Genomic DNA, 25,962 nt, shown 5'->3' on the forward strand with positions numbered 1-25,962 from the left:
TCTATGATACAAGGGTGAACACAATCTTGCATACAGTAACTCCAGATAGATCTCTTCTATCAAAAATGCTGTATATAGCATATATAGCTGTACAGTGTACATAGTAGGACATGCGTACTCGTGTGTCCATATTATGTACACTGTATAGTTGTAACAACGTCGCAACCTGTGCAGAAAACAGTTTCTCCTACAGCAGACTTTAATGATAGCAATGCCACAGATGGTGTTGTGAGCCAATAGACACAACTAATTGAAAATACGAATATCCAGTTGGCATCCTTGCAATCTTATTAGACAAAACATTTTAGTTGTTATAATTGCAACCAGGGTAAAGATACTTTTTGTGGTTTGGACCTCTCTAAAACCTTCAGTGGTGTTTTGACCAGACAGCGTTAAGCTTTGTCCTGATATCCACTCGGAATGGTTGAATGCGCAGTACGTGCCCCATTATGTGCCACACTATGATCGCCCAGTGAACTACATCCAATGTACTCACTAAGTCAAGTCATAATGTGTTACCGATTTAACAGATGGAATCCAGCAGAGGAAGCGGTGTTTGAATCCCATCTGTGAAAATGATTTATTTAAATATTTTTCTGATATCATCATTATAATACAAACTGCTGCAACGTTCCAGTACAGAAGCTTCACACAGTACCGAATAAAATGAAAATTACAGGTCATAACATTTTTGACAGCTCAACAAACAGATAAGACCGCATTGAGATGAAGCGCAATAAGGAAACAATTCATCCATGTGGAGCTGAAACAATGGGGACATCGGCGTCATAAACAAAACATAACTGCTGTGTTGTTGTTTCTGAAACAATATCCATGGATTTGAGTTGCTCAAATGTCATAATATAGTATCTTGTTTGATGGACTGAGACTTCGTTGCTTGTTAGCCACCACAATTGTCAGACGTTGCAATTCCCTTATCAGACGACTGTTGTCGATCCTTTAAATTATATATCCACTTTGCTTGACCTTGTACTCTGTAGTGATTCCATTTCGTGTTGAAGTAATAGGCCTTGCAACAGGTGTGCACTGCCATGGCAAGTGGTCCTCCTTAACAGACTGTCAATAAAGTTGTTTTTAAATTCCATTTCCTGTTGTTAGTGCTTCAAAACGAATATATGACAACATTGTTACAAATACAGAACATAACTTGTCTCTGCTTTTAAACATTTGGATAAAAAAGGTTACATGCTGATTACTTTACAAGTTTTACAGATTTTTTATTTTATTTTTAAAATTTTATACAGGGATTTGTTAAACTGAAGGCATTCTTTTACTGTGCACACAGATATGCTATCCATTTTACCTGCTTGGAGAAGTATGTGATAAACATTCTACTAGCACATGTCAAGTTCTCAAAATCTTCTTCCTCAAAACTGAACAGTTAGGATTTGTGATAATAGTCATAAAATAACTTTTACTCAATGGACAATAGCCTAATATTGATTTGAGGTTAAGCAGCATGACACAGCTCTGCTAGATTAACTGTTCTCATCCCGGGAACCAGCGCAGATTAAATACTGTATATAGCCCACACATTTTGTACCCTGACAAGACTTGCTGATCAGGATATGTCTCTAGCTGGATTCCTCTGTATTATTTGCTCTGTCAGCTAACTCCAACTGCTGTATCAACAGGTTAAGATCCCTCACTGAGTTCAGCAGCGCTGTCTAGAGAAGACTGGAGACTGTTTACGGTGGAGACCTTAAGCAAAATCCTGCTTCTTAGTGGCCCCAGGAATTTTTTTGTACTGCCAATACATATAATTATTCCATCCAAAGTGCTGTTATTTTAAATACGATTTGAAGAAATGGACAGATGGTGCTTTGTGAATCTGGGCAGATTGTCCAACTCGTTCTGAGATTGTAAAAAGATAGGGAATAAAGGGGCACAATATGTGAGAACACTAGGCTACAGTATAAGCAATGTGCAAAGAGATCGATGTTGGTGAGCGTCAATATTGTATGGCCATAGCCACGGTCTTTGGTCACATGATACATTTTAAAATGGAGACTCTCTTCAGTCTATGGATACCCTCTTCAACTCAACTGAAAGGCAGATATGAAGCACTGTTGCTGCACTATTACCAATACCACCTATTCATACAGTAGCTATGGTGGCATAATATGTCCAGTGGTCATTGCACTTAACAATGACGCTACATAAAATAGGTGCATCCATATAGTGAATTGAAATGATTCCAAGTGGTGAATGTCTATGGAACATTGCAGATAGACATTTAGAAAGATTCTATATATATTAACAGTTTAGTATAACAGTAGAATCTATGACTTCTGCTAACGGGTTCTGAAACAAGAGGTCAGATTGTCAAAGCGTTGTGTCGATGAACATTGAGAATGGACAAGAGCGAGAACAATTTAAAACCATTTTCTTAATCACAAGACCTTTAAACTGTTTCCTCGTATACTATAGATACCGTTGGGGCATCATTGCACCATCAAATGGCATAAGAACTCTTCTTGGCTAATGTGAGATTCTTTGCACAAAGACAATGCCCCTGAGCATTAGGCTACAGCAGTACCTAGATTCTTCTTTTCAGTAATGGAGCATATTTGAATATTAGAGCTGTGCTCTAAGTGAAGCATTCAATTTCTTAATGGCTTTTTACAATATTAGTGCAGCCAAATTTTAACGAATGGTCTGCTGGCACAGTCACATATAAACATTGACATTATTATGCTTCATAACATGTGAAGCTGTTGCACATCAGGAAATTACAAGAGATGGAAGTATTGTTTTTGTATACCAAAGGAAATACCGTACAAAAGTAAAGAATGTGAGAATGAATAAGAACAGATCCATAATAACAAAGTTCAAGAATTGTAGTTGCAGATTATACATATGCAGATTTTAAAATAATACAATGTCGAGTTGCCCTAATTTAGCAATCCAACTAGGCCTATACATCATTTTGTTGTATTTTAGTAGTTATTTTGTTTTGGGTGGGGCATGAATACCCTTGTACAATGTAGTTACATGATCAACAAAGTGAATGTAAGCTATAAACAGTTCAAGGAGTTTGAAATAAAACAATTATATACTCATATATTACACAAATATAGATCCTTTTGTTTTCTACTTTGACACAATAAATGTATTGCAGGAAACCAAAATAAAAGTATTTGTGAAAGATATTCCAAGTAGACACAGTCGGTTTCCATTTTGTTTCAATTGTTGGGAGTGCTGAAGAAACATTGGCACAACAGGTAATCCCGCAGCTGGCCTTTGAGAAGGTGCCTCTTGTGTACAATGGGTAATAAGAATTCATTGGGTGCAGAGTAGTGGTGGGGGAAAAAAAGGGCCAACTGTGCTGTCTGCTTGGTGGTAATAATAGGCCATACATAGTGATACTGGGAGGAAAAGTCCGTTCTTGAAACTATAGCAAGGTATCCCTCATAAAGCCACAGCCAAGAATCAGGATGGCAAGTCCGTAGCTTGTAGCTATCCTAGTACCTGTGAATGAAGGCATACAGTCAGGACATACACAGTGTTCATCATCACACAAAATATGTGCACAGTTCTTATCTTTAACATGTACTGCTGCGGAGAAATACATGCAAAAGCTATCATGGCACTAGTCTGAAACATTTTATACATTGTGCACATATGGAATGATCTTATTCTTAAATGAAATATGAATATGGAATACAAAAAAACATTATATATGTTTGTGCATCACCATCTGACAACTGTATGATACTGAAAAGCCTGGCAGTCTTATGCGCATTTGGTTCATTTGCTTCTCAGGGACATTGTCCTTGAATTGATAAGATCAAAACTACAGGAAAAAGGCATCGATACATTTCTGTCCAAAGGATAATGATACAGAACTTATAGTACAGTAGGGAGAGATAGGGAGATATTCTGAATGGCAATGCTCTACTGTATATTGACGCAAGATTTTATTCTGTTTAATCTCCCTGTAACACACAAGCTAAAATAGAATTCAAGGTCCAAAATAATCAAAAGAAACCAGATTCCCTAATGAACTTTTTCTGGTACCTGCCCGGGACTGAAAAAGAGGCACAAAAAAAAATGTCATCCTACGAAACAAAGGCAGCATTAAGGAAATGGAAAATGAAATATTCCCTAAATCATGGTGACATTTACTGGATTTTTCCGTCAGACCAAGCACAGCAATGTTCTAAGAGGAGAATTGTCTGGGGACACTATGGTTCGGCCAAGCTCAATATCGGGAGGAGGAAAAAGACGGAGGCCTGTAACCCGCTGTTCCTCCCTGCCAGATTTCATTTGGCCCGGGGTGATCAAGTGAACAGTATTGCCACAGAGGAGCAGCAATCACGCTAGGCCAAAACATCCTCTACATGGAGAATAATGAATCAGCTCGCAGCTTGATAGGCTGGACTAGGTTTACATGCCGATAGACACAGCTCTGATGACTTGCAGTGAATCTCTCACACCATCCACGAGAGCCCCACCTTAAAACATACTCAAACCCCTGAATATAGCTTAAATGCATTCTTAGATAAATACTGAAAAAGTAATGTTGCAGGAAACGCTTTAAAAAAAACTATAATTTGCCACAACCAAACTAAATAATTAGGTTACAACATGAGTACTACACTACTAAATACCAAACCAAATACTGTTGCTGTACAAGTACTGACTCAAATCGCTTTACAATGCACAGAGTAAAGTCACCTGATCCACCACCAATAGTATACAGCCTCCAGAGCCTATAGAGTCTCCAGTTTACTCCTTATTTTGTCTAATGGAATACAGATTTGAAATATAAGGTAGAGTGACCTCCCTGCTAAGGGTGGGTGCGTCACCCAGGCATATGCCGCTGCCATAGGGAGAGAGCTGGCCTGGCGCCATCTATCTGCCTGCATGATGGAGCTAGTGGTGGGCTACTGAATTTTAAAAAATAATACAGTCTGACTTGTGTAGCAAATCCCAGCTGGGATTAGTGATATCAGAATGTACAGAAGCTAGGTTCCATGTCATACACCCGTGTTTCACAAATTCTCCCTGTTCTCAGTGTCATTCACCACTCAGCCATGTCTGATAGGACAGGGCTATGTATTCCTTCTTCTGTGTTTGAAGTTGTATGAGCACATTGGGAAGATGGTATGAAAGCAGTTATTTTCCAGAACCGGTTGGCGACTTGCCACATGGTTTAAACAAAGTTGAAGGCCTTTTGGTACAGTACATATCACTTCTGGGACATTTGTTGTATTTCAGTTCAGTGACCCAAAGTGTTGAAAAACCAACAGTGCCAAAACCAATATATGCAGACTGTGAGGTAACTAGACCTGACACATTGGTCTTCTCAGCACAGGCAAGTAACGCAGGCAAACCACCATGCACTTAATTCCGACTCGGCTAACAGTTGCCATCGTTTACAGGTAAGGCAACGTGGAAAATCGGTTTACTCGCACAGGTCTAATTTCATCCAATTGTTTGACAATTGTTGTTCATCGACCAAAAAACCTGCATTTGCAGCAATGTAACTGTCCTCCAGTCATAACAGTGCTCAGTAAAGGTAAGACCGCAGGGGGAGCAATAGAGGAACATTTATCAGTGTCATACACTGCACAGAGCATTCAGCGCCACACAGTTGTCAGCATAATTTGGGGCGCCTCTGCCTCATAATCACAAACTGCAGTCTGGGCTTTTATTTCTGCTGTATTTCCACATTCAATTGTAACGTTCACTCACTACAGTGTCCTTCAGTGTCCTTTTGATTAACTACATGGGTGAATTGCTTTAAAGTGGAACAAACTGACAAGCGGACAGCCGACTGAAGGAAGACAGACAAGAAACATGCAGATGGACAAGCAGACTGACATACAGGCAGAATTAAAGACAGATTTTTTTTTTACAAATAGTTAGACGGATTGGCTGACAATTTACCCTACTGAAGGGAAGAAAAATTATATGAAAAACCAAAGCAGAATCTCTGGCGCCGTTATCTCACCTGAACTGTGTTTGACTGTCTTGGCTGATGAAGTCTGAGAGCTGGAGGTAGAGCGGACCCTCTGGTCGGCGCTCATGCCGTCTTGTGCTGCTGTGGAGCCTGTCTTGCGGGGCTTCTTATCTGCTGTCAGGTGGGACAGGGGGGACGTCTTCTTGACCGGTCTGATGCGGGGCCTGGTGCTGTTCACATTCAGGTAGGCCTGGACCTTGTACTCCAGCAGCTCTCCGTAGTTGGCGTTGGTGACTCTGCACTCATACAGGCCCTCGTCACTCTTCCCCACCCGGGAGATCTGCAGTTTGTGGGAGATGTCGTTTCCCTGTACCTTCACCGTCTGTAGAGATAAAGATAAAGAGATGTTCAATGAACGATGCAGGAGCAACTACATCCCATCCACATGACTGGTTGTTCAGTACAAAGAACCATGTAATGACAACAGAAACATCAAACAAATGTGTTTGGTCACATACACCTGTTTAGCAGATGTTAATGCAGGTGTAGCGAAATAGTTGTAATGGTGATGGTTTTATGTGTCCATACTTATAGTGTCCATATTAGTAAATGTGATGTTGCCCTAGTATGGACACTGTAAAAGCTCTGTACATACAATAACTTACACTTATTTTAGTCCCTTCGTCGTCTGGATCAGGCTCTGGTATCATTTCCATCTAAGAAAACAGAGAAAATAAAAATACACTTAAAAAAGCTGAAGATAAGTTTGAAAGGGAGACATCAATGCATTACGAGACTCTAACATGCTGACCACACTGCTCGCGTTGTGTGCGTGAGTGGCAAAATAAATACATACATGTTATTCAATCATTGCACCCACACTGCTTGCGCGCGCCAATGAGCGTCTGTGAAGCCAGGCGCTAAAATAGAACTTGGTTCTATTGGTGACGCTTGACGCACTGCAAGTCTTGGAGGATATACCCACGTGCCATCTCCTCATTGGTTTTTAGGAGCATATACCCATGTGGGTGATTGGAAGATGAACTGAGGTCCACACTCCAGTCGGTAGTGGTAATCCACCTTAAAGTTGGTTTCCAACCTCAATATAAAGTCCAAAGAAGATGACGCCTGAAGGAGGGGAGATTACTAGAAACAAACCCGGTTTACCATTTTATTTGTGGATAAATTGTCGGAGTAGAGGACCTTGTGCATTTCAGGTAAAATAACATTCCAATGTTTATATCCCAGGACAAATTAGCTAGCAACAACAAGCTAGCTAGCTAAATTGCCATAAATGTTTATGTCCCTAAAATAATATAGTTGGTTCAAAGTTTGTTTTGATATTTCAACCTGCGTGTCCTGATCGTGTCTGATGTGGGTGGACAAAATCAACATGCACGCGATGGCGGTCTGGTCAGCATGTAAGAGTGTGGCACTCTAAAAAAAATATAAAATAGATATATTTTTATACCAGTCTAGTCTTCACAGTCACTGAAGCAAAAATGGTCAAAAAGCCTCTGGCATTCCTCAAAAGTACATTTCAGGTGTAAATGCGGCATCATTCATCGATGGCTATAAATGTTTGATAGCTACATCAATAAACAGTTTATCCCAGATGGAAGAAGCAAAAACATACCAATTGAACGAAAGATCGACTAAAATGAAAGAAAATGAAATCCCATATTCTTCCCCATTCTGTACATTTAGAATGAATGAAAAGCTTTGTGAAAAGAATCAATAAAATAAAGGGATTTTGATAGTCAGTAAAAGGAGGCAGTTCGAAAACAGAATGATTATACTCTTTGACAAATTGACAAATGTTTCCTCATAAATGAGACTGAACAAGCAATAATTATAAATCATAATCATCTTAAAAAATGTTCTCTCTATAGGCATATGAAACATAATTAACTGTCTGGAGGCTTTACCCAAAACCAACATTCAAAAAAGAGACTCAAAGAAGTTAAAACACAAAGCCATCAAAAAGTGACCCAGCTTTAGGTTGAGCAGCAGGTAGTCTAGAGGTTAAGAGTGCTGGGCCAGTAACCGAAAGGATGCTGGTTGTTAATCTAGTCAGATTGGGGATTCAAATCTGTTGGTGTTCCCTTGAGCAAGGCACTTGATCCCAATTGCTCTGGATAAGAGTGTCTGCTAAAAATGTAAAACATGCCCACGTTCTTGCTCTGGTGGCAGTACTCTGGCACTATAGCAAACACTCAGTCCATATCATGGAATTGGCATTGCATTTCAAATGGACTTATTCCTGGGAAAGTCTGTTAAATGCAGAGCCTCTTTTAAACCAGTCCATGAAAGAAACAGCAACAGAGGGGATAAACGCTGTCGGCTCCACGGGAGACTTAAAATAAGGCTGGAAAAGTACAGGAGCTACTTAAGAAAACCGGAACGAGAGTGTTTTGTGTCAAGTATATAATTACTTCAGAGATGCCAATACTTACAATATAATACATATTTCCAATTCTGATCAATGCTAATAACAGACAGATTGAGTGTTTGTTATTTTTCTGCCGTCATCAATCTTCACAGATGTCAGACACAAAAGTTAACATTTTACCCTCACCGTCTCAGACAGACCATTCTCTTTTGAATTGCCAAGACAAAGTTGATGGTGATGCAGTGGTCATTTTGCCACTCTTTTTAGATGTAATTCTAATCAGAGAGAGCGAGAGAGAGAGAGAGAGAGAGAGAGAGCGAGAGAGAGTGCGAGAGCGAGAGAGCGAAAGAGAGAGAGAGAAGAACAATCAAATCAAATTTTATTTGTCACATACACATGGTTAGCAGATGTTAATGCGAGTGTAGCGAATTGCTTGTGCTTCTAGTTCCGACAATGCAGTAATAACCAACGAGTAATCTAACCTAACAATTCCACAACTACTACCTTATACACACAAGTGTAAAGGAATAATGAATATGTACATAAAGATATATGAATGAGTGATAGTACAGAACGACATAGGCAAGATGCAGTAGATGGTATCGAGTACAGTATATACATATGAGATGAGTAATGTAGGGTATGTAAACAAAGTGGCATAGTTTAAAGTGGCTAGTGACACATGTATTACATGAAGATGCAGTAGATGATATAGAGTACAGTATATACATATGAGATGAGTAATGTAGGGTATGTAAACATTATATTAAGTGGCATTGTTTAAAGTGGCTAGAGATACATTTTTTACATACATTTCCATTATTAAAGTGGCTGGAGTTGAGTCAGTATGTTGGCAGCAGCCACTCAATGTTAGTGGTGGCTGTTTAACAGTCTGATGGCCTTGAGATAGAAGCTGTTTTTCAGTCTCTCTGTCCCTGCTTTGATGCACCTGTACTGACCTCGCCTTCTGGATGATAGCGGGGTGAACAGGCAGTGGCTCGGGTGGTTGTTGTCCTTGATGATCTTTATGGCCTTCCTGTGACATCGGGTGGTGTAGGTGTCCTGGAGGGCAGGTAGTTTGCCCCCGGTGATGAGTTGTGCAGACCTCACTACCCTCTGGAGTAGAGGTCGACCGATTATGATTTTTCAACGCCGATACCGATTATTGGAGGACCAAAAAAGCCGATACCGATTAATCGGCTGATTTGTATTTTATTTATTTGTAATAATGACAATTACAACAATACTGAATGAACACTTATTTTAACTTAATATAATACATCAATAAAATTAATTTAGCCTCAAGTAAATAATGAAACATGTTCCATTTGGTTTAAATAATGCAAAAACAAAGTGTTGGAGAAGAAAGTAAATGCGCAATATGTGCTATGTAAGAAAGCTAACGTTTCAGTTCCTTGCTCAGAACATGAGAACATATGAAAGCTGGTGGTTCCTTTTAACATGAGCCTTCAATATTCCCAGGTAAGAAGTTTTAGGTTGTAGTTATTATAGGAATTATAGGACTATTTCCCTCTATATCGTTTGTATTTCATTAACCTTTAACTATTAGATGTTCTTATAGGCACTTCAGTATTGCCAGTGTAACAGTATAGCTTCCGTCCCTCTCCTCGCATCTCCCTGGGCTCGAACCAGCAACACAACGACAACAGCCACCATCGAAGCAGCGTTACCAATGCAGAGCAAGGGGAACAACTACTAGAAGGCTCAGAGTGAGTTACGTTTGAAACGCTATTAGCGCGCGCTAACTAGCTAGCCATTTCACTTCGGTTACACCAGCCTCATCTCGGGAGTTGATAGGCTTGAAGTCATAAACAGCGCAATGCTTGAAGCACAACGAAGAGCTGCTGGAAAAACGCACAAAAGTACTGTTTGAATGAATGTTTACTCGCCCGCTTCTGCCTACCACTGCTCAGTCAGATACTTAGATACTTGTATGCTAAGTCCGATTATATGCAACGCAGGACACGCTAGATAATATCTAGAAATATCATCAACCATGTGTAGTTAACTAGTGATTATGATTGATTGTTTTTTATAAGATAAGTTTAATGTTAGCTAGCAACTTACCTTGGCTTACTGCATTTGCGTAACAGGCAGTCTCCTTGTGGAGTGCAACGAGAGAGAGGCAGGTCCTTATTGCGCTGGACTAGTTAACTGTAAGATGGCAAGATTGGATCCCCCGAGCTGACAAGGTGAAAATATGCCGTTCTGCCCCTGAACGAGGGAGTTAACCCACTGTTCCTAGGCCGTCATTGAAAATAAGAATGTGTTCTTAACTGACTTGCCTAGTTAAATAAAGGTATAAAAAATAGATATATTAAAATCGGCAAATCGGCCGATCACCGTTCCACAGACACCCCAGCCACATTTATGTCCAAAAGTAGAACGGGGGCTGATGACTGTTTTGCCCAGTGATGTAGTCGAGTAACTAAACCTCGCCCAAAAATACAGATTTCCGATTGTTATGAAAACTTGAAATCGGCCCTAATTAATCGCCCATTCCCGATTAATCGGTCAACCTCTACTCTGGAGAGCCTTACGGTTGTGGGCAGAGCAGTTGCCATGCCAGGCGGTGATACAGCCCGACAGGATGCTCTCGATTGTGCATCTGTAGAAGTTTGTGAGTGCTTTTGGTGACAAGCCAAATTTCTTCAGTCTCCTGAGGTTGAAGAGGCAATCACAATCCCCAGATGGTGCCGCAAAGTAGTATGGGTTGCACCTCCATCACTCGGTCCCGTCATTGCCATTGTTATCACAGTTCCACAGACACCCCCAGCCACATTTATGTCCAAAAGTAGAACGGGGGCTGATGACTGTTTTGCCCAGTGATGTAGTCGAGTCACTAAACCTCGAGTCCAAGTCAAGTCCCAAGTCCCCTATGCTTCAATCCGAGTCCAAGTCCGAGTTACCAATGGCTGAGTCACAAGACGAGTCACTAGGGTCCATATTAACTAAATATAAAGTTACCCAGTCAGATAAGGTGTAGTGGCAAGAGGGATTTAGTCAATAAACATTTTTCTATCCATAGACTACTGGTAATGTTACCAGGGCAACGTTTAGTTAGAAAACAGTGCTGATAGAAATTCCATGAATAGAACCTACGTTATTTTTTTATTCTATTTGCCAGAGAGGCATGTTTGTTCTACATCTATCTGAACGTTCCAAAATGTTGTGTCCTGCTGAACGTGCCCCAGGTTGTTAGCTATAACCAGCTAATGAGGTAACATGACTGAACAAGGTGTAGCTTAAAGACAGAGGCGTCTTGCCCATAGGGGGCCCAGGGGCATGTTCCCCATGAGATTTGTCCTGTTAAAAATAATAAAGTTGAAGTTGGCTTTAGCTAGTCCAGATAGGTTCCCAATGTCATAACTATTTACCAAGAAGCCATTTCAGGCTATCAATCAAGTTAGAGTAGCTAGCTTGTCTAACTATCTTAGCTGGCATGCCTGCTGGCAAGGTTGGTAGTTTCAAGTTTCAAGTTTGAATGTACAGTGAATTGCCTTTCTTGCAAACTAAAAACTCAATAATGCAATAATCAATAACATTGTAATACTAGAAAAAATACATAAGAAATAAGAAGAAATATGAATAACACAATAAGTAAGTAAGTAGGCATACTACTGTATATACAGGGTCAGTTTCAATACCATATTTACAATGTGCAGGGATACTGGAGTGATGGAGGTAGGTACTGTATGTATATGGGTAAGGTGACTAGGCAATAGGGTATAAGATAAACAGAGTAGGATAAAGACTTTAGAAAAGCAAGCAATTACTAAATGTATCGAATAAGACTCACATTCCTTTCAATAGTTTACCTAGATTTTAGCAAAGATGCTGAGAAGCATATTTAGTTTCTTTAAAAAAATAACCACCTCTCAGGATACAGGCAGTTCAAGATGTATGCTTAGATATGCGGGAAAAGTAACACATTTTTGACATAGAATTAAGCATTAAGGATTATATCTTTAGATTGCAGAAAAATCTGTTTCAGGTGTTTGATGTGGTTAACACTAAGGTCCGCAAGTAGCATACTTTTAGAACAGCCCGCGATATGCTTATTGCATGTAAAATGCGGCCCGCCAATGCACGATAGAAAGAAAAAAACAGAGAAAAAACATATATTTTGAACGGTAATGGCTAGAATCAAGCTGTTTCCTCTGAGGAAAAGAGGGAGACTTGGCTAGTACGTTCGCTACAGAACCTGGCTATAAAATTCAGAAGGGATGAGCGAGACTACAAATTACAAAACGTGTCTATGCTCAAGGGAGCGACAAACATAGCTAGATCGTTGTATTACTGTTAAACTTAATTCTGCTATTGTTTTTAATTTCTTAAAACAGCTTGTGTTTCTTAACCAGGAAAAGGGTATCTAACTAGAAGGCTGGTGCTGACTGGTTAGCTACGGGGAAGCAAGAGAGTCCCCTGTGCAATGTCTATGATCAGAGGCGGAGCAAGAGTGGAGCCTGTCTTCACACACTCATCGCTTGCTCCCCCGCAGCTCATGAGCTGATGTAGCATAGGCTGTGTGTGCCGAGTGTGGCACATCCTTCCCACTCCTATTAATTGTGCTCATAAATGAAAAGCTCTCAATCTCTCCAAAAACTCTTGTCCAGTCCACTTAGTAGTCTGATTTTAGTCACAGAGACAATTTAGTCTCGACTTGTTTTAGGGAACTGAAAAATATTTTTTGTTTAGTTATAGTTTTTTTTCTGGGTCTATTTAGTCAGTTATAGTCTCGTCAATTGTCACTGAAAAATAGGTGCTTGGTGAATATTTTAGCCAATATTTTTGGTGATGAAATTAACACTGTGGTGATGTGAAGGTAATTGGTGGGGCTTCTGCATGGATTTCACCAAAGTCCTCTATCTCAATCTTTTTCTTGACCAACTGCCCCCTGATTTAAACAATATATGTCACCTGGGGTAGATCATCTTCTTAAAAGAAAGACATCCATTCACATCTGCCTACCTGGTTTCCCTCTGTGTTCAGACATCATGTATTTCTTAAAGTGGACATGTTAAATACTCTGACATTCATCTACCCTTCAATGACCAGAGAATAGGTCCAGCAGAAAGAGATTGGAGTATGCCTAGCCTGTCTCTCCAGTTCAGTTCTGGATCACAGCTTTATGGGGTGCTTTATCCCAATTGGGTCTGGTGAATTTCCATTGGCTTTGCGAACCATAAAAATGCTGGGCATTTAACTGTCGAACTCCATTAGTCATTTAGCCTTGTACAAACAAATGCAATTTACTTAATTGTGAAATAATGAATTTCAGATATTATTTCAGAATCCAGACATTTATCTTGAAGTGTAATAGACATTTATAGGCCACTTGCAGACTGCCGTTGTGAGTCATCAGGCACTTAACTGTCACGGAAATGTGCTGATTTCATAATGAGAGAAATCTATACAAATGTACACAAGTGTAAGCCTATCTGTAGCTTCAGCGGAACTGAATAGCTTGGTTTTTCAAATGGGAAATAGACTTGTAGTCTTAGAATGCCCGTTTTCATCAATAAAGATGCCCCTTCGCCTCCGAATGTGTTCTGTATAATTTACAAGCGTTCTTTAGATTGACTGAATGTCTTTTGACATTGATGCAAAAGTTTAAAGTGACAATAAGAAACAAAAGAGCCATTGCTTTCTCATTTATATTTCATTTTCGACGCCTGGCTGCCTTCTGAGCTCGACACACTCTCAGCCGTTTGGAGTATCTCAATTTCAATCTCTTGTCTCTTTATTACAAAAACCCTCCACTGTGACACACTGCTGTTTCTCATGCAAACTGAAATTGACTTCATGTAAAATGAGTCCCACAATTACTGTGTAAAAAGCAAGGGGCCGCCCATTTCTCTGCAACCAAATATGGTAATATTTACGTTGAAATACTGTATAGACCTAATGCACTTCCACTCATCATTACGATTGTCTGGCTTATTTCATTATTTCTGTTATGATCCTTTTGTTATTGTCAATAAGGCCTTTGTGTTACATTTAATCACTAAACCTTGATTTCAAAACAAATCATGTCTCTATGTCCTTCATGCTTTGAAATGTCTGATGTACAGTATGTATGTTTTCCTTTCGTATATAATGTTTTCCTGTTTTTATGTTCACCTGCACGGGGACTACAGATGTAAACGAGCTGTTAGCTAAATCTGTTGCAACGCACCACTTCTCACTGTTGATAAATGCTTGTTGCACATTGTACTACACATTAATAAACAACTAGACTCGCCCTCTCATCCTTTAAAAGCTCACCTAAGCCCCTTGAGCTCAACAAGCTATTCACAATAGCGTTACTAGAGCCTGCCCAAGCCAACAACCAAACGAAAGATGATCAACTTGGATGTAGATTCACTTTTGGTAACACTTGAGTCTTTAATTGGTGGAACTGCCACGTCAGTTTTGGATATTACAACAACAAACTAGTTACTACAAACAACTAACACTTTTCTTTTCCCCTTGCACTCGAGATAGAATAGCAGAATGTGTACTGCGTTTTCTTTTACAACACTTAATCCCCATTCACATTACATCTAAGCAGTCCGTTGCGTTACGCCTGATGTCATTCATTTCAATGGGGACTGTCCACAACGGAATGGTATCGCAGCGCCCCCTTGCGGTTGAAGGCTCAGTTGCGAAACAACTGAGCCAGAGTCCGTCAATAGAACAGGAAGTTACCAAACCACAGAGCAAGAAAATAATATGTGGTTTTCGGCAATGGCCTTGTGGGACAATTACGCATTACTATAAGTGATTACTATTTTAGTAGCCTAATGTTTAATAATACACATTCGCTGTTAAGCAAATTATATTTTGACTGTTGCCTCCTGTTATATTTCATTGTGATGGTAATGACACTTTTTTTAATGATCATTATTGGGTGGAGGTCGCTAGCTACAGTATCTTCAACCTAGTTGCTCTGTAAACTAGCTTGACTTGAGGAAAGTTGAGGGAAAAGTAACTAAATTAAACATGTTTTATTATCACCTGAAACAATGTTTCTCCTGTCTTAAATAAAGGTCATGTTTTCCAATCTTCCAAAATAAATGTGATTTCTGACAGGATGCTATGCTCCTCCATTTTGTATTGTGAAACCTTATGCTCTCCGTCCAGTAGCGGGACGAGATGAAGATGCCGTACGGCGTAATGAAATTTGTCACAATGTGTGGACTACTGTGCTCCTCTCCTCCATTTCTCCTCCATTACATCAACAAATCAGAGACGATAACAAATGCGCCGGGTGAAAATGGTGTTGTTTCCCCAAATGTGGAGTCGATCTTTAAAACCTTTTTACTGCAGTGAGCTAAATCAGGGTCACACAGTGTTTATTGGTAGTCTTAAACAAATCTACTTTGAAACAAAAGCATACAGATCACACACATGGTTATGAGCTTAAATAAAGTAAGACACCTGTACAATGTTAGATAAGGAGTTGAAATGTATTCAATTATTTTTAGTGTGCATCCCACTATTACTTTATATACATCACAGAAGACTGAAATATAACAAAACTGTTTGACATAGAAACACTGGATTTCGAGAAAAAAAAGTTGATTAATTATGAAATTATGAAAATGTTTAATAATGTTCCACCCATAAGGCCACTAGAGGGTGATTTGGTCATTTGACCACAGCCAACAGGCAAAGGTTTATTAGCAGCTATTTTCAATCAGTTAAAAAATTGGCACTAAGGCATACCATGACTGAAGTAAGCTTGCAAGTAAGCATTTCACTGTTTCATGTGCACGTGACGAATAAACTTTGATTTGATTCAAAAAGTAGAAGCCCTGTGTACAGCAATGTGTTTTCTTTAAGTTGCTGGTTAGTAACAAATTAGAGTCCAAAACACATGTAAAAAATAAAAAACAAAAAACATGCACACTTAGAAAGACAACGGTCAATCTTGATTCATTGTCTGAGGCTGTCCTGATATGGACACCATTTTCAAGTGTGCCGTTTTTAACATGTGTTTTAGGAACTACAAGTGAACTTCATTTACAAAATCTCTGAACTTTTAAACAAGTCCTCTGTGATAACATCAAGTGGCCGATAATAACGTTAGAGTGTGTTAAGTTGGAGTACATAAAACACCATGCAGCCTTGTAAGTGCTCGCTAATTACAAACCTCACTAACTCTTGAGTAGGCGCTCAAGACGTTATGGCCCAAGATCTGTTGTTAATGTTAATTATAGTCACTGAAATCATGTTCTTGAGTTCTTCTCACATGGAAAAGAGCAGCAAAGGCTCCAGTGCAATTGGTCAAGTGTCAGGTGCTGCAATGGCAATTAAATGTAAAATAGTTACACAGCAGTATCTCCCGATATGAGAGAGAGTGTAGGACTCAGATTCAGTCAGCTAAACAGCCTTCCAAATGTGCAAAGGTGTTAAAAATAGCAAATATTAAATAGACGGGACAAAACAAGTTTGGAATACTCAGTGGTGCAAATTACTTAAGTAAAAATACTTTAAAGTACTACTTAAGTCTTTTTGGGTGCTATCTGTACTTTACTTACCTATTTATTTTTTTGACAACTTTTACTCCACTTTTACTCGTTAAATTTTTTAATGCTTAGCAAGACAGGACAATTGTCTAATTCACACACTTATCAAGAGAACACCCCTGGTCATCCCTACTGCCTCTGATCTGGCTGACTCACTTAACACAATTGCTTTGTTTGTAAATTATGTAAGTAAATAAATAAAAACAAGGAAATCGTGCTGTCTGGTTTGCTTCATATAAGGAATTTGAAATTATTTATACTTTTAATTTTGATACTTTAGTATATTTTAGCGATTATATTTACTTTATATACTTAAGTATATTTAAAACCAAATACTTTTAGACTTTTACTCAAGTAATATTTTACTGGGTGACTTTCATTTTTACTTAAGTCATTTTCTTTTAAGGTATCTTTACTTTTACTCAAGTATGTCATTTGGGTACTTTTTTTCCCCAACACTGGGAATACTGTACATGTAGCTCATGATTGCATTGCATATATTGTTGTGCTGTTTGCATTAAATCTGCATCATTTATCATCTTCTCAGAGGAATTGTAAAAAGGGTTTGAGATAAATCACTCTGCAAATAGTGTAAAGTAATAATGTCTGCATTGCAGTGCTGTTTAGAAGGCATTCAATTAAATGAACATTCCGTAAAAGGAAAAAGCTGAGTCGTGTGGACGAAACAACACTCCTACTCAGCCCTTGAGATGCTCCCAGTCTAGAAACAGGACACAAGATTAAGTTTCAAGAAATATGTTAAAGTAAAGCATTGGCTTTTCAAAATTGGCAGAGGCTTGTGTGTTGTGACTCACAGTGGAGAAAAAGACAGGAGATGAAACTGAGCCTTTGGGATCTCAAACATACATAGTTCAAGGAAGAACAACATCTTACAAAAATAACTTCTAGACTACCTCCGGATTTCTATGGATAGATGTTGAAGGAAGACTGCTGCTACACTTTCTATATAGATATCTTCACTGGCATTGATGTTGTTAATGCGTCTGGGCAAGAAGTGGCTACGTATGGAAAGACCCTTAGTATTTTTTTATAACAAAAAAAGTTTTCAAATACATTATTCACATTCATGTTGAATAATCACTGTAATTATGAAGCTAACTTTAATATGCACAGTCTAATAACACTATAAGCTATTATCCAATTTGATGGAAGTTCATTGGCACATCAATCAACCATTAAAAACATCTTGTGGTATTTCAGTCAAAATCACCGACGGATTACAGATCTTGAGATAGCATAATATCTACAGCTTTTTGTTTTTATAACTACCGGTCTATTCTTAACTTGTACAGTTGTGTACATCATACACTGTGACGGGTTGTACAGTAGCGTAACAATCCAAGTACTGTACACACGACCTGTTCATTGACCAATCAAAGTATTTAGCAAAGTATTGACCCATGACCTTCAGAAATTACTTAAGTCTGTAGAAACTGAGCAAAAGTCGTATTTATGTGGCATTGGCACATATGAAATTCCTCAACCGCAATAATACCTGAATACCTCAAATCAATATTATTTTACACTTGCTTAAGGGTTTAAAAGTAAAGCCATGTTTTCCTTGCAATTGGCATACCAAGGGAAGGTACTGTATGTACTGCATTATTGAAAAGCTGTGCTTCACTGGATTTTTTGATTCTAAATGCAAAAGACCCCTTATAGGCAACAGAAAGTTGAGAGAGAGAGAGAGAGAGAGAGAGAGAGAATATGAGTGCCCGTCTAGAAGTTTTGGGGGGAATCCATACATGCTTTGAAGTTAAAACAGTAGGCCTCACATGATGCAACATATAAATGGGCATCGCATACCACTAAAAACAAAACAAAAAAATACAATAACATTGAGACTAAAATGCAGGCTTAGGTTAAATGTTGCCTGAAAAATATCAGAGCCTTAACAATGATGAGAAACAAGCAATCAAATATAATACATGTGCACTAATTACTAAAGTACAGTACCTGGACTGATATCAGTCATTTTGATGAATTATTATCAAACTCCCTTTGAGGGGATTGATACAATCATACGGAATATAATCAAATTAAAGAGATTCCAGCTGGAAACAAATACACATATTTCTCTCAATGATGCCAATAACACATATTGTATCATACCACTTCCACTGCTTTGTTTTATGTAAAGCCAACCTAACAGTGGGGTATATCCACATATAGAATGTGTTAACATGCGTTACACAACCACATGATATAACCTGTCACCATAGGTCAACATGAGGGTGTTGAGGCACCACAGAGCAGTAACGCTTAACACTCCTGGTAGCTGGCACGCATGGGTGATTGATACCTCTCCCCCTCAAATAGATATCTGGTCTACTCCATGATTGACACATCGATTGAAATGACTTATTTCACTCACTGAAAATGGTTTCTCTTTTCTCCCACCTGAGAGCATGGAATCCCAAGATTATTTATCCAAAGTAGACATTGACCTTGAATTTCAAACAGCTAAGGAAACCCAAACTGTGTACAGATACAGTACTGGTTTCTGTGTACACTGTAAAAAATAAATGTTGGTTCAACATACAATTTAAACCAGCTACAATATGTTTGTGAGATTGCAAAGAAAAAAAGTTGTTGGGCACACACAGTCAAAAGTTTCTGTGTGGAACATTTTGTTGCGCAAACTCACAATCCTATCACAGCTGCATGCTTTACAATTGTACAGTATGTTGGACACATCTACTCATTCAAGAGTTTTTATTTATTTTTTAAAATGTTCTACATTGTAGATTAATAGTGAAGACAACAAAACTATGAAATAACACATATGGAATCACGTAGTAACCAAACAAGTGTTAAACAAATCAAAATATATTTGACAGCTTTGCACACACTTGGCATTCTCTCAACCAGCTTCACCTGGAAAGCTTTTCCAAACAGTCTTGAAGGAGTTCCCACATATGCTGAGCACTTGTTAGCTGCTTTTCCTTCACTCTGCGGTCCAACTCATCCCAAACCATATGACGTAGCACTCCATCACTCTCCTTCTTGGTCAAATAGCCCTTAGACAGCCTGGAAGTGTGTTTGGTCATAGTCCTGTTGAAAAACAAATGTCTCACTAAGCGCAGACCAGATGGGATGGGGTATTGCTGAAGAATGCTGTGGTAGCAATGCTGGTTAAGTGTGCCTTGAATTCTAAATAAATCACTGACAGTCCCACCAGCAAAGCCCCCCACAACATCACACCTCCTCCATGCTTCACAGTGGGAACCACACTTGCGGAGAACATTCGCTCACCTACTCTGCATCTCACAAAGACACGGCGATTGGAACCAAAAATCAAAAATTTGGACTCATCAGACCAAAGGTCAGATTACATCGGTCTAATGTCCATTGCTTGTGTTTCTTGGCCAAAGCAAGTCTTTTATTCTTATTGGTGTCCTTTTGTTGTTGATTCTTTGCAGCAATTCGTCCATGAAGGCCTGATTCATGTAGTCTCCTCTGAACAGTTGATGTTGAGATGTCTCGTTTAACTTGAACTCTGTGAAGCATTTATTTGGGCTGTAATTTCTGAGGCTGGTATCTCTAATGAACTTATCCTCTGCAGCAGAGGTAACTCTGGGTCTTCCTTTCCTGTGGTGGTCCTTATGAGAGCCAGTTTTATAATAAGACTTATCATAGTTTTTTGCGACTGCACTCAAGTTCTTGAAATATTCCGTATTGACTGACCTTCATGTCTTAAGATAATGGACTGTCGGTTCTCTTTGCTTATTTGAGCTGTTCTTGCCATAATATGGACTTGGTCTTTTACCAAATAGGGCTATCTTCTGTATACCACCCCTACCTTGTCACAACACAACTGACGCATTAAGATGGAAAGAAATTTCACAATTTATCTTTAACAAGGCACACATGTTAATTTAAATGTATTCCAGATGACTACCTCATGAAGCTGGTTGAGAGAATGCCAAGCGTGTGCAAAGCTGTCGTCAAGACAAAGGGTGGCTAATTTGAAGAATCCTAAATATAACACATATTTTGATTTGTTTAACACTTTTTTGGTTACTACATGATTCCATATGTGTTATTTCATAGTTTAGGTGTCTTCACTATTATTCTACAATGTTGAAAATAGTTAAAATTAAGAAGAACCCTGGAATGAGTAGGTGTGTCCAAACTTTTGACTGGTACTGTATATTTTTTCATTTTTACAGTGTAGGTCTGTGGAGCGAAGAAAAACAAAACATCTTTCCAATAATGATACAAATTGTGGTATAGAAGAAACTTCTCACTTTCTGCTGAATGATTGCTTTGCCTTTTTCTCTTTCAGACTTAACATTTGTGTCACAAAACAAGGTGGCGTACCATTGAAATTAGTGATGCACCGAAATTAGATTTTTTTCCTTGTCAAAAAAACCCTGATACCGATAACCGATACTTAAAAAATTTAAGCAGCCTTTTAACCATTCTAGTACAGTTAAATAGTTAGCATACACATGGATGCAGCGGTCTAAGGCACTGCATCTCAGTGCAAGAGGCATCACTACAGTCCCTGGTTTGAATTTTGAATCCAGGCTGCGTCACATCCGGACGTGATTAGGAGTCAGATAGGGGGGCCCACAATTGGCCCAGCATCGTCCAGGTTTTTCTGGGGTAGGCTGTCATTGTAAATAAGAATTTGTTCTTAACTGACTTGCCTAGTTAAATAAAGGTTACACACACACACACACACACACACACCACACTGACAAAATGTATTTAGTTGGCATTTACGCATTCCCCATTAACAGTAAAACATAAATCAAAACCTATTTCTTTCACTTACTTGCTGTTTCGTTGTTAATTTATTCATTCGTTTGATTCTCAACCAGGATTTATATGGAACGCCGTTTTGGTCTTTGCGTGTCAAAAAATATACTATTTAACACTATTTGACGTGTCAAATAACACTATTTGACGTGTCAATTATGCTTGTTGACCAATCAGGAGCCGAATGTGACTGCACATCACATAATAATTTAACGCATTCATACATTTTTACATAGTTATTACACATTCATTACACTATCACTCGTATTTCATGTCACAACGATTTATCAATATGTATGCTATGATGCTGGTAAAGTTGTCTCGCACACCTACAGTGCTGGCCATAAAAAAAAAAGCTAGCTAGCTCATGGATGCAAACAATGTTCTTCCCCAAAAACATAGCAAAGCGACATCTGTTTCAGTAGCTATAGTTAGCTAGGTGTCATCATCTAAAATAACCCTAATTTATCGGACCCATCTATGTGAAGCTAGCCACAACAGTGGACTTGGCGGTTAGCCTTCAAAATAAAAGTATGGCATAATTCTACTATTTGTATTCCTTTGCATAACTGTCAATGACATACTTTAATTTTTAAGGCAAACCGCAAATTCCACTATTGTCCCTAATCTTTATTGTGGCTAGATTCACAGCACATAACCCGGTCCGGTCGAGCTTCACTAGCCAGATAAAGCTAGCTGGCTGCTTATAACTTTAGCTTTGGGCAAAAGGGTTAAGTAGCTGGCCAGCTATTTATTTTCATGAACTGAAGTTCAATTTCAATAGGTGAACAACAAGTGGCAACCTAGCTACTACTTACTCACGATGATTCCTAAATCATTGCTAAGAATAATGAAAATGACTGCAGTTTCTACTGATCATTGCTGGTTGTGTTGGCACTAGCTAGGTACTAAGCTAAAGCTAGCTACCCCAGAAGTTGCGGTCGAACAAATGATGCCAACGCGGTGTTGAAAACACATTGTTCGTGGCTGATGTTTGCATACTTGCAGACTTTTTTGTACAGCTTTGACAGTGCACTGTATCTTTTTTGACACGCAAAGACCCAAACGGTGTTCTGTAATATGTATGTCATGAAGCTAATAGCAGTGACGCTATTACTGTGTAACTCCGGCCGGGCAACATCTGATAAGTAGCACACTTGGTAGTGTGCATCGGTGCTCGGCCAGTTGGCGAAAGCCAACATCGCCCATGACAGAGAATGGTTGATTGTCAGAAGCAATGAATTCCATTATCTTGGCTTTAATGGATTTTCCCTTCGAATTGTCTCGCTGAAATGTTCTTTCTCTTGCAAATGACTGCTCTATCCACATAGCAGACATTACGGGATAAGTTAGGAATTCTGTGTTGCACGTGTAGTGCAATATTTTACGTGGCGTCATTGCGTCGTTATATAGGTGTGCACGTCAGCTTTGACATCGGTTTTGCACATCAGCGTTAAACTAGACATCCAATATGTTCACCGATATATCGTGTATCCCAACTTGAAATGCTTAATATCAAAAGTGGCGGGGTGTCTTGGTCGTAGAAGTGGACATTTTTATAATCTGTCAGTATATAAACCTTCACTGGGAGTCCTAATTAGGGGCTTAATTCAAAACTCTTGTTGCTCACTCATCTCCAAATGCATCATGGAAAATTGTTAAGCAAGAATCTCAGCTCGGCTAACTGCTGTTTCGTCCAGGTGGTTTCTGACTCCATTTACCATCAGAGACTGGTTGTCAGCGTGGTTACAGGTGCGTAGCAGCACAGTACAGTATGGTGTGAGTCAGTCAAAGTGCAGGGACTTTGGCGTGTCAGAGGGGATGTGGGTTGAGCTATGACCTGTGTAACCTTCCAGTCCAAGCCCAGCTAAGTGCCTATACTCTTGGACATTTCCCATTCATCACAAAGGACACAATGATCCAGTCGATAATGGCTGTTATTTTCAGCTTTTGCCTTGTGCCCTGTCCATTTAGAGTTATTACCTGTTAGAGTACAGGTGTGACTCATAAACCATAACAAGGCACAGACAATTCTCTTTTTCATTCAACAAAGTCTATCATGTCAGGAAATGGGCGTTTGCTCAGACAATCAAGGGCACAACTGATATGAGGATTATTGGCACATATGACTACATATCCCGGTGTGATCAGTGCCATAACTGTTCTGCACGACCATACATTACTCTGATAGCCCTCCCTCTGGGTTCATTTCAAGCTGATTGGGCGGGTCGAGACAGAGAGAGTAGAGAGAGAGAGAGAGTAGAGAGAGAGAGTAGAGAGAGAGGGATCTGGGAGTGTTGCAGAGGGAGGCTAGCACAGTGCCATGGTCAATGTCATCCTACACATCAAGGGGATTGGCCACGTTTAATCTAATCAGCCACTTTTATGTGCGGACACTCATCTATTTGACACTCGCACCAGACGTCCATGAGATTCATCTGCGAAAGCTCCACAATGGGCTCTTAATTTATCCTATTACAGTAGGGGAGCAGTCAGGTTGATAACACCGGACCACAGTGGGTCACACCTTGAAGTGGAGATGCCACTACACTATAGTCTCTTAATAGGGAGACATGCTGGGCCCATATTCATGAAGCATCTCAAAGTAGAAGTGCTGATCTAGAATCAGGTCCCCCCCTGTCCATGTAATCAGACTCATTGTGATCTAAAAGGCCAAACTGATCTTAGATCAGCACTCTGAGGGGCCCTTACCCCTACTTAACTCTTCACTCCAGCCTCAGACCAAACCTTATTAACGTTATTTTAGATCTCCAAGACAGGCTCATGATGAATACCTTCCCCAATAATGTAATTAGAATAATGGGCTAATCCATTATGATTTTCCACTCGGCATGAAGTAACAAATACATTTAGGTAATGTGCCAACAACACTTTCCTCAAGTGGATATGAGGAAACAGTTGTAATATAGTGCACAGTGTGTGATCTACATAATTCAATTCAATATCATTCTTAGAAGTGCTCCAAAAGACTTTAAATATATAACACCAGAAATATTTGTATGTCCTAACTTAGTTTGGGGTTGTGTTTAATGCACAAGTTATTAGGTATAATGTATGGTTAACAATGTTAAGGTCTATGCACACATATCATGCCATCAGAACAATAATAAGAAAAAGTTTCATAGAGCAGCAGTTGAAAATGTGACAAAATTATTTATCAAGCGTTTGCCCTTGGGGATAGAACATATCCAAATGTATTTGTCCTATTGGAGGAGACTTCTGATTGACATCTCACATCCATATCAAAGTATTAAAAACACAACAGTACATAATATCAGAAGAATCTTTAAGTATGATACATGCCTTAACATTGATCTATGCAGTGGACACAAACACATCTCCTCGCTTCTCAACAATCAACAGCCCCTTCGAAAACATATGAGCTGATTCTCATTGTGATGCTGTCGCACTGCAGTTCTGGTTCACACCTCCATTTCTGCCTTCTCCCTGTAATCCTTCCCTGGAACTGAGCGTCCCGGGCCTCCAATCATCCAAGTCCATGTTTCATTTCCTGTCCCTCCGCGATACATATAAGCCCTTTCCTCCCTGTGCATTCTATCACTGCGGACAATGTGGATCTGGGTAGAAATGTCACTTGAGTGTCGCTGCTGTTTCTACCGGTCATAGGGGTCACAAGCAGAATTCCACATACTGCAGGGTTTCTGTCCTTTTTCAGAGAAAACACATCTGGAACTCTAAAGAAAATAGTTTTTTTTGTGTTGTCCTTGAACTATGTTTGTTCTAGTGATGTTTGCCATGTTGGGACACTTGTCATGTCAGCTCCAACTATTCATACCTTGACTCAACAACATCAGTCGGTCACCTATGAATGCGCACACACACACAAACGCACGCGCAAACACATCATGCACACACATGAATAGACCTTCAGCCGAACTTTCACCTTTCTTTAGTCTCCCGTTGACTTGTTGGACGAGATCAAATGCTAGTCATTCTCTAATTGTGAGTCCAGCCACTATGCCTGATGTCTTCAAAGAAGACTGGTTCTGTTCTGATCCAGTAAATTGAATTGGAGGAAGCTGCTGGCGGTGCATGCCAGACAAAGCCTCTTCTCAAGCTTATGTTTAGTCAGATGTACATCATGCATGGAGAATTGTCTTTCTCTTTTCTCACCAAATATGGTCATAAAGCCAAGAGACATCCCACTCTGTGCTGCTCTGCAAGCCTGTTAGTTGTATTCCTTCCTACAATTCACTTATGTTTGATGTCTTTTGACCAAAAAAATATATAAAAAATTGGACACTGGTCAGGGTCATGCAACCATTGGATATTGCACT

The 25,962-nt window shown here is 39.4% G+C and overlaps 1 protein-coding gene across 1 annotated transcript in view; it reads right to left on the reverse strand.

Moving 5' to 3' along the window:
• Positions 1-508: 508 nt before the first annotated feature.
• The window catches only part of LOC139366746 (V-set and transmembrane domain-containing protein 2A-like), a 30,478-nt gene continuing 5,024 nt past the window's right edge, over positions 509-25,962 (reverse strand). Inside the window, exons 3-5 of the mRNA XM_071104444.1 lie at positions 6,595-6,645; positions 5,981-6,311; positions 509-3,492 (exon numbers count right to left, since the gene is read on the reverse strand). Of these exons, the coding sequence (XP_070960545.1) occupies positions 3,416-3,492; positions 5,981-6,311; positions 6,595-6,645 (459 nt within the window). The 3' untranslated portion in view covers positions 509-3,415. The remainder of the gene's footprint in view (positions 3,493-5,980; positions 6,312-6,594; positions 6,646-25,962) is intronic.

Source organism: Oncorhynchus clarkii, chromosome 15 (genome assembly GCF_045791955.1).
Source record: "Oncorhynchus clarkii lewisi isolate Uvic-CL-2024 chromosome 15, UVic_Ocla_1.0, whole genome shotgun sequence".
In the NCBI taxonomy this organism is placed as follows: domain Eukaryota; kingdom Metazoa; phylum Chordata; class Actinopteri; order Salmoniformes; family Salmonidae; genus Oncorhynchus; species Oncorhynchus clarkii.